This window comes from Limulus polyphemus, unplaced genomic scaffold (assembly GCF_000517525.1).
Source record: "Limulus polyphemus unplaced genomic scaffold, Limulus_polyphemus-2.1.2 Scaffold12, whole genome shotgun sequence".
Lineage (NCBI taxonomy): Eukaryota > Metazoa > Arthropoda > Merostomata > Xiphosura > Limulidae > Limulus > Limulus polyphemus.
Window position 1 is genome coordinate 1,903,888 of NW_013665622.1, and position 10,668 is coordinate 1,914,555.

At 32.7% G+C, this 10,668-nt stretch overlaps 1 protein-coding gene across 1 annotated transcript in view; it reads right to left on the reverse strand.

Annotated features, from left to right (window-relative positions):
* LOC106478823 overlaps window positions 1-10,668 on the reverse strand; it is a 76,186-nt gene that overhangs the window by 32,464 nt on the left and 33,054 nt on the right. Inside the window, exons 3-4 of the mRNA XM_013939398.2 lie at window positions 8,657-8,773; window positions 7,691-7,861 (exon numbers count right to left, since the gene is read on the reverse strand). Coding sequence (XP_013794852.2) covers window positions 7,691-7,861; window positions 8,657-8,773 — 288 coding nt within the window. The remainder of the gene's footprint in view (window positions 1-7,690; window positions 7,862-8,656; window positions 8,774-10,668) is intronic.

Below are 10,668 nucleotides of genomic sequence, written 5' to 3' on the forward strand. Positions count from 1 at the left end.
CACTGCTAAATTAGGGACGGCTAGCGCAGGTAGCCCTCGTGTAGCTTTGAGCGAAATTCAAAACAAACAAACAAATTAAAAAAATGTTCATTGTGGTGAACGAAATAACAATTCGATCTAAATAAGAGTTTATTTTTCTTTCCGATTTGTAAAAAATCCTTAGGTGATAGACAAAAATTAATATTATTTTTTTAATTTTGGAAAATACGTTATTAAAAACAAAACAACTTTTATGAAGTTTAAATCCGCAGACCTATGTACTCCATTACTCTTCGAACATTTTATATTATGGAATATTGTTTTCTAAACTTTGCTTGATATAATATAACTTATATATATGTTCCAATTTCGAGTTATTTGTGTGTAATAGCTTCTTCCTTTTAAAATATTAAGCCCTTTAATCTATTATCCACGCGCTAATGTGGTATCTATCTGAATATTTTGTTATTATTAAGCACAAAGCTACACAAAGGGCTATCTATTCTCTGCCCACCACGAATATCGAAACCCGGTTTCTAGCAGTATAAGTCCACATACATATCACTGTGCCGTTATATCTGTCTGTTAAAAATCGCTTCGAGTCATAGCAGTAATTATTATTTTAGCGCAAATTGACATAGTATTATCAGATAATTATCAGCAAGTTGAAAGTATAAAGCGTTGTATAAATTAATATGATTCCTGACAACTTATTACAACTTACAATTTATTTCAAATCCTTTAATTTTGACTTATCACTAATGTTTAATCGACTTAATTTGGGTTTTGAATTTGTTAAAAGTACATTTTTGAGGTAATTAACAGCATGGGAACTTTATAAGGGAAGCTGTTATGTTATAGACATCGTCTACAAATTTTGTATATTTTATCTTTGTTTTATTCCCTTTTCGACACAAAGTTTTCCTTGATAAAAAATGTAATCCAGTTCAAGTACAGCGTGAAGACGGAAGTGATTTTTTTTTCTACAGCAAATAAATGTTCAGAAACAATGCTGTTGTTTTAATAAATCAAACAGCCTAAAGACTTAGTATAAATCGAAGTGTTTCTTCTGAAGCGTGGTAGAACAAACTAACACGAAAAGTAATAAGCTAGTATGTTATTACACAATAAATAAAATCTCTATATCCGAGAGAAAGATTACTTCTCCTGTTTGATAATTTATTTTTAAGTTCTGGTAATAAAGATGTAAAACAAAAATAAGATTAAATTCTGTACAATGTTTACTTTAAAAGTATAAGGATTGTACGACTTTTCAACATAAACAGAACACGTTAAAATGGCCAGCCAATCACGTGGAACTATTTGAACCCACGAGCTGCAGAACCGATGACAAGCATTACTACATACATCGTGCCGAAACTCTACATGATGGCTGAGGATGCAGTTGCTATGGGTACGAAACTCACTTAAGTATTCTATCAGGACATTTTTATAACCCAATGCATATTTTATTGCGTACACGATTCAACTAAGCAAAGCAGTATTAAAAATTCATCAACTAACTATACTGTTTTATCATAGATGTACAGTAAATTATTTTGTCATATTTTGCTCACAAGTGTTTTTGCAACATTTTGAAATAAAATATAATAAAGGGGGGAAATATGAGGCATGGTTTACGTTTTCTGACATCTCTCTTGATTACGTCTATTACTTTTAAAGTGAATACTAGTTCAGAAAGAAGGGCAGACATACCCACATCAACTTAACAGTTTAGTGTACTTTTAGTGTTAACGAGACTGACTGGACAGTTTAATAAGACCCTCATCTAATTCAGGATTGGATCGTTTTTCGCCGTTATTACAGCATGGACCCAGCGTGCCACAGATGTCTTGTACAATTGTAGCCCAAGGGACGAAGAATGTGATCTGCAATCGATTTACAGATGTCAGCTGAGGATTATATTTCAATTTTAAAATTCAGTTCAAATATGGTCAAATTAATTGAGTTCCGGATCCAACCTTAGTCAAGGAAGATGATTGAAATCAATGACATTCTATTCTAATCAATTTTGGGCAATATAGACGAATACTTGCAGTATCGACTTGGAAAGATCTTGTCCAACAGGGTGGATATGTGGAGTGGACATGATAGGCAGCTTAGATACATCCTGGATGTTATTCCCCTTTATAAAGGAACTAAAGGACTCAGTCCCCACCACGTAAATGTCCCCTACACCAATACACGGACTCCAGTGCTGTCAGAAAAACAAAAGCAAAGTCAAATAATTCATGAAGTTTTCTACATATTCTTTTCTCGTCCAATTCATCAGATCACAGCATGCACTTTCATTAATTCATTTTTACCCAGTTCTCGCTCCAAGCCCCATTAAAGCCATGCTTACCTGTTTAAATTCGAGAAAAGAGTGGCAGATGTTTTCCCTTTCGATCTCCAATGTTAATATATGTGATGTCAGATGCATTTGAATAGCCAGCCAAAAAAACGGTGTTTGATAACGATGCTCTATCTATACATATATCTATTATATATCCCTTTCACTGTCGGAGAGACCTTTCCCATTAAGTTATGACAACACCTTCGGATTCATGGGGCTCACACACATGATTAATCTATTTTGGTCAGAGAATTAAATGAAGTTTTCTGTGAATGTATGAGTGGAAGCTATGTTAAAGTAGTATTAAGAAATCAACTAGCCAACTGCAAACACTAGTTATATGTAAAGTTGTAGCATAAAAGCAAACGCTATTTCTAAGTAAATAATTTCTGTTTAAAAATCAAAGGCAAACAACTGCACTCACACAGTAATTCAAAATAATTTAATAACAAAAGAAAACAAGTGTATTTAGATGCAGTGTGTAGAAAAGAAAGCATAGATAGTTTATTGAATGAAAAACATAGATATATATAAATGCAATTATCAAAATGAATAAACAGGTGTATTTAGATGCAGTGTGTAGAAAAGAAAGCATAAATAGTTTATTGAATGAAAACATAGATATATATAAATGCAATTATCAAAATGAATAAACAGGTGTATTTAGATGCAGTGTGTAGAAAAGAAAGCATAGATAGTTTATTGAATGAAAAACATAGATATATATAAATGCAATTATCAAAATGAATAAATAAGTGTATTTAGATGCAGTGTGTAGAAGAAAAAAAACATAGCTAGTTTCTTGAATGAAAAAAATAGATATATATAAGTGCAATTATCAAAATCAATAAACTTGGTTTCATATTTTGTTAGATTTACTTGCCAGAACGACACAGCGTTTTTGTAGACTTCAAAGTACTACTAACCTTACTTTTCATGAGCTTGAAATCCATTCTAGCAATACTAAACTACAAAATATTAACGTGATAATGAGCCAAGTGTGTCTTAGTAGTTAACGTGCCGTATTGTGAGCTTAGGGATCCATGGTTTGCGTCCCGTTATCTCAAAACAAAACAGTGCACCGCTCTTTGAAGCCGTAGGTGCGTTATGAGGGTAACAGTCAAATTGTATTATTCGATTAGAGTTACCAATTGAGAGTTTTATCTAGCTGCTACCTTCCTTTTAATTTCTCAGTTCAAAATTATGGACGGCTGACGCAGATAACCTTTCTGTAGCTTTTCGCAAACTTCCAAAACAAACAACTTAAAGTCATATTCACATACATTACTGAGAGCCTGATTATAATCAAACAACTCTACTGGAATTGCCTAAACTCAAATAAACCGCACTGGAGTAGAGAGAAACTGGAAGCGAATTCAGGATGAGGAAAATGCTTACAATGGAAATTAACTTTTTAGTTAATAAGTCATATTATCTGAGTCCTAGTAAGCACTTGAGGGTTGTTTCGTATTTATTAACTAGTCTTTATGCACTTGGTAATGACTGATGACAACAATTGTTCGGAGTCGTATTAACGTCAAATGAACGATTAAAATACGCGGTAAATATTTCATATCAACTTCACATGACTTAACGACCAGCAATTTGTGGTTGACATGTTATCTTGTACGTTTACAAACGTATTGCCATGTCACGAGTGTTCTTCAAGTTAGGAATATTATAATATCAATCTGAAAAATGACGAAACATTCTGTCAGATATACTTAGATAAATCCACACTGTTTATTTATTTGATTTACGTTTTGATTATGTTATATGAAAAGCATTTTTTCAAATTCAACTGAACTGCTGTTTTTAACAGAAATCAAGACAAATGAAATGGCAGACTTACAAATAACAACAAAAAAAAAGTCAGATATGTACTAACATTACTGAACGATCGAGAGCCATGCTGGCGAATTGTTATTACTGTGAGCACTGTTGAAGTTGGAAGTTGATGACAGAATAATTTATCGGTGCATCCTCAGCGTGAATTATCCGATTCAATAAATATGACAGGAAGATCCATTTGTCATTTTCAGTTTAACACGTAAAAGTTTGCTTCGATCTCAGTAGAAATGACGAACCAGTAAGCGGCTGAAACTGTTAATGATACGTCTTGCGTCACTTTGTCTACTTTTATCCGACATTGATGATAGTGTGAGTATCCAGAGAACGTGTTCAGCTGCATCTAAGGATTGTTATTATGGCGAAAGAGTCTAGTCTCTCAAAGAAAGAGAAATACACCTTTTACCAGCAGAAAAAAATAATTGTCTAGAAAATAAAATTTCACAGCTTTATAATATAGTATTTAATTGTTACATAAATCCTATCATAAATTAGGTGATTAAAGTACATGTTTCCAAGAAGTGTTTTAATTTCTTAATCGTTTTTTTATGTTTATATATATATCTATATTTGTTTAGGTAATCTCGTGAGTTGCATCGTCAACCACTTTCAAACTGTCAACTGCAGAACAAAAGCTATTATTGAAAATGAACTCACATAAGGACTAATTCACTAATAAGTTAATAAATAGATATAAGGTTGTTATCTGTAATAAGCGATCCTTTAAATGCGTCTTATTATCTGTAAAATAAAACGTAGTAATTTGCTTTTGTTTTGTTTGTAATTAAGCACAAAGTTACACAATGGGCTATCTGTGCTCTTGCTTTGTAAGTCCGCAGACAAACCACTGTGCCATTAGGGGGCGAAACGTAATAAATATCTAAGTAAAAACAAAAACTAAACTAAAACTATGATGACTAACCACTTTTACGACACATAAAACACGTAATACGCTTAAAGCCATTCTGTAAAATCTTAACTCATGTAGTTTATGAAAAGTAAACGAAGACATAGAGTTTTAAATTTTAGTTTCTATATTTAATTTCACATAGTTTATTGACTGATTGATCGTATTTGTAGCTGTTTGTCTTTGTAAACGTTTGTAATAAGTAGGAGGAGGGTTTGGCCGCACTGACTTTATAACTAACCAGTTTTCATGTTTTATCCGTATTCATGATCAACAACTGTCCAATTAACTCAAGATTGTGGAGTATTAGCGACCTTTTTATACCTTAATGGTAGCATGCCAAGTAATTAGTCCTCGAGCAATAAAGATATTGTAAGGTATACCATACTTTAGTAAGCTTTACTGTAGCTGCCTTTCCCATAATACAAAAAATCAATTTTATAACATGTAATAATGATGATGGGAAACTAGACATCTAAATGTTAGTTGCAAAAATGAATGTCAAACGCGCTGTCATAAAATATAATACAAGATTATTCACAGTATTTTGGATATAAATAATTTATGTCTGTACTCCGTGTTTTTGCAGATGATAGGGAAATACGCGAATACACACACGTACGCCCCACCTGTAATTGTTAAAACATAGTAAGTATCATAAAAATACTATATTTGATATCTATAAATTGGTTTTGTTTTTGAATTTCGCGCAAAGCTACACGCTAGCCGTCCCTAATTTAGCAGTGTAAGACTAGAGGGAAGGCAGCTAGTCATCACCACCCACCGCCAACTCTTGGGCTACTCTTTTACCAACGAATAGTAGGATTGACCGTCACATTATAATGTCCCCACGGCTGAAAGGGTGTGTTTGGCATGTTTGGTGTGATGGGGATTCGAACCCGCGACCCTCAGATTACGAGTCGAGTGCCCTAACAACCTGGCCATGCCAGGCCCTATAAATTGGTATAAAGTACTGTATTTCATGATGGTAATAAGTACAGGTTCATACTGGCTGAAGGTTACTCATGCTGGTTTACTTCGTAAAGCAAAGATATGAATTTCTATTTATTGTCAATGGTTTAGACTTATATTCTTGTCAGTCAACACAATGAATTATTCATGAGTTTAATAAGACAAGCCTTTAAAAATTCAGAACTGAAACTACTAACGTGTTTTGCAATAAATAAAGTTTGCCTATCATATAAAAGACTATTACTGATGTGTTTGTTTGTTTTTTAATTTCGCGCAAAGCTACACAAGGGCTATTTGCGCTAGCCGTCCCTAATTTAGCAGTGTAAGATTAAAGGGAAGGCAGCTAGTCACCACCACCCACCGCCAACTCTTGGGGTACTCTTTTACAAACGAATAGTGGGATTGCCCGTCACATTATAACGCCCCCACGGCTGAAAGGGCGAGCATGTTTGGTGGGACGGGGATTCGAACCCGCGACTCGCAGATTGCGAGTCGAGCGCCCTGACCACCTGGTTATGCCGGTTTTTTTCTGATGTGAGAAAAAATGGCCTGAATGAACAAAGTATAGTGCTTAAAAACTAATGTTAATTATTTTAATAAAATAATGATTAGCAGCTATTTATTACTAAAAATATAAAATTTCATTTTAACTTAATAGTGTCCTTGTGAATTGGGTTAGATATCTAATTAATAGTGTGCTGGTGAATTTGGTTAGATATCTAATTAATGGGCTACCTGTGTTTTGCCCTCCATGGGTATCGAAACCCGGTTTTTAGCGTTATAAACTTTTAGACTTACCGCTGAGTCATTAGGGGCCTGATTATGAGAAATCCAAGTTTATTTTGAAAAGTTATAGTGTGTTCGTTTAATACAAAACATTTTATCCATTTCTGATAGTTACAATTTTAATTTTTAGTGAGTTTTTGCTTAAAGCTAATAATTTTTGTGAATCTGTGTAACAATATTTTACATCCTTTCTTTATTTGAACAAAATCAAAGTATCGATACAAAATTTACATATGATGTTAGTTTTTCCACTGTATCATTTAAGCATAAATGTACCAACAATATTATGGGTTATGAAGTCAACAGAAAATAAATTATGAAATTTAACTGAAATACTTACAGAGCAAAAGTATTATCGTATACAGCTTCTAAGACAGTACAAAAAAAAGCATTATTTTAACAGAGAGATTTAAAAAGCAAGGTTAATTTCCAAACATTTCCACCCAGCAAATTTCATTCAATTTACTAAAGCATTAAATACTATGAAGAAGTTCTTAGTTAAGCTACAAGTAATTCTGTGGAAGAAAAATATCATTAGAAATAACAGTAGTCCTAGTAATTCAGTTGCTTTTAGAGTAATGATCTTATCGATCACAGTTGGCTAAGTGCATTTTCCCACAAGATTCACTAACCCAGCTTCAATTAGACTGATTGTTCTTGTAGTATTCTACATTCAAGAATGTACGACGTTCTTATAAGTTATCTAAAAAAAAAAATCTGGTTTCAGAGCAGGTGAGCCGGATTGGACTTTTAACCTCATCCAAACTGTATCTGTCAGAATCAAAGATGCACAAGATACATAAACTAAATTTACACAAAGTTTGGAATATTTTGTTCCTTACCATCTGTTCCATTAAAGCCTGGACTTCCGGGCGTTCCTGGAATACCAGATATACCGTCTACTCCTGGAAGTCCGTCTGCGCCATCGCGTCCAGGTACACCATCTAAACCTGGTTCACCAGGAAGACCATCTCGACCATCAAGACCCGGTATACCTGGCTCTCCTGGTTCTCCTACACCATTTTATAATAAAAGATGAAGTACTCAATATATAAACTAATGATTAAAAATAAAAAAAAACATAAGGTCGTACACAGTAAGTGAAATAGGTAAAACAAGTGATAGTTAATATGAGTTCAACAAACAGAAAAGTACTCTAAAATAGAATAATTGAAGAACAATCTCAAAGGTATAATAAGCACATAAAGATACGAAAAACTGTGAAAATGTAAATTAGACAAACGATCAGCTAGGTAATCCCTTTAATAAATTAAAAAGTAAATGTTGGCTATAAAATAAGACAGACTATCTTGTGTATTTTAGGATTAAAGGGGAAAAAATCAGAAGGATGAATAATTAATAGTATACATGCTTTGATATAACTAAGTCTTGTCACAATACTGCTTTATAAATATGTTTATAAAATGTACTTCTTCCATCAAAATACTGTCTTATTTCCACTAATATGCAAACAGAATGTTATAAAATATGATCTGAATTCTGCATGATTCTTTTTTTTTTCTGGAATGTTTCCGGTGATATTTGCTTAACACGAGAGCTGCATATCTAACTTTTATGAGTTCTTAAATTTTTTAAATTCTTGACATTTTGAATTTCAAGAAATTCCAAGATTTAATAGATACATATTTCTGCATTATTATTTTGTTTTCTTAGTAATTTTTATCTAGTTTAAAAAAAAAAACGCAAACAATAATTCTCCTTTGTAAGAAGAAAAAAAAAGAATTAAAAAAATTATGGTCAAAAAGCTGAACTTTAAAAAGTAAAAGGCTAAACATAAACAGCGCAACCTTTAGGTCCAATTGGTCCAGTTATTCCAGAAAAGCCCTGAGGTCCTCTTGGTCCTGTATTTCCAGTAAATCCTATTTTTCCTTTATCACCCTTTTCGCCTTTCAAGCCTGGATTACCTGTAAATTTACAAGATCACATTATTTTTTGCTGACTTGAACCCAAAATCAGAGAAACCTTTCTTTAACTATATGCTTATATCCAATTAATTATAGAACATCTTTAAAAGCTAAATCATTTTTAAATTTTTTGTTTCAGTCTTCCAGTACCAGTTAAATCTTTAACATGTTTATTTTTGTCAGTTTTTAAAAGATTTGATTGTTTAAAAAGAGAGAGAGACGAAGAAGGAGAAACTAGTGAGTTAAAATCGAGTTAAGCCTCGCACGAGTGTTTGAATGGTTCACACTCACTGAAGGAAAATTCCCTGGTGGGAAAATAAATTTATCATCTAAATAACTATTCGTTTGTAATTAAGCACAAAGCTACACAAAGGGCTATCTGTGTTCTGCCCACCACGGGTATCGAAACCCGGATTCTAGCGTTGTAAGTCCGCAGACATACTGCTTGGGCCACTGGAGGGCTCTAAATATCTAAAGCGTCCATTAATTGTGAAATGCGAATACTGAAGGAAAGTTAAATGTAATTCATAAACAGCAACTTACATGCTAGATTTTTTCTCTTCAAATTGCTAACTAAATAGATTAATAGGTTATGTGGTAATTACAATGGAAGCAATACAAATGTTATTTGAAATTTAGAAAACCATAAATGTAATAGGACAAAAATTATAGTTTTTATGCGATAAAACCTATTTCGTGTTCTATTTCTTTTAAGTTAATAAGAAAATATTAAAACTTAAACTATCGACATAACACTTAAGGATAGTTTTGTGAATAAAGTTGTGTATTTTAAAACAGCCCGAAGTTTAACACCCACACACACACACTTATTAGATGCTATGTACATTTGTAACACTGGCACTTGTCCATGTGTAACCAGTTGATTTTGATAGTTAATAATAATACAACTAAGGAGAAAAAGAAAGTAAAAGACGAATTGTATAATCTCGATGTTATTTTATGTTAAGAGCCATGAATTTAATAGAACAAGTAAAGGTGTGATAAATGTCTGTTAAAGTGATATTCATGTTTACTACTAAACCTACGTGTGGATGTAAAGTGATATTCATGTTTACCACTAGACCTATATGTGGATGTAAAGTGATATTCATGTTTACCACTAAACCTACGTGTGGATTTAAAGTGATATTCATGTTTACTACTAGACCTACGTGTGGATGTAAAGTGATATTCATGTTTACTACTGGACATACGTGTGGATGTATCAAAGCCAAGTGTCTTGTATTTTTGTTTGAATTATACAAAAACAATCATATTATACATTAAAAGCACTATTACAAGTGGAGAATTATTTCATAACATTCAGACGGTAATTTAAAATATAATAAATACCTAAGCCTTGACTATTCAATTTAGAAGCTACTTGTAACCGGTTTATTCGAAATCGTGAATATATATATCAATAGTTAATAAACCAAAAACACAACAGCCAAACAAAAACAATAACTGTTAGTGATGCGCTGTTGGACTTTTATATAAAATATTATTGACAATTACTTATAACAAGGTTTGTTACGATAATGGTGCCTTCTTCATTTAACATCACCTAACATATAGAGATTACTTGAGGCAAGGTTCGTTGACACATTGGTGAATTATCCCTTTAATATCAGATCCTCTACATATATCACTTATTACAAGGTTCATGAACGTACTGGAGCGCTCTAAATTTTTCGTATGAATATCATAGAGCAGGATACAGAATCACGATTTGTTAGCAGAACATGGTGTAACGGTGCAATTCTTATCATGGTGCAGACGAAACTTGGATGTTATATTAAAAACTATCATTAAAAACGTGTTGCAACACATGATTCTTACCGTGGTCCAATTAAAGTAGGATATTGTTATCATAAATCATCATGAAAAGCATG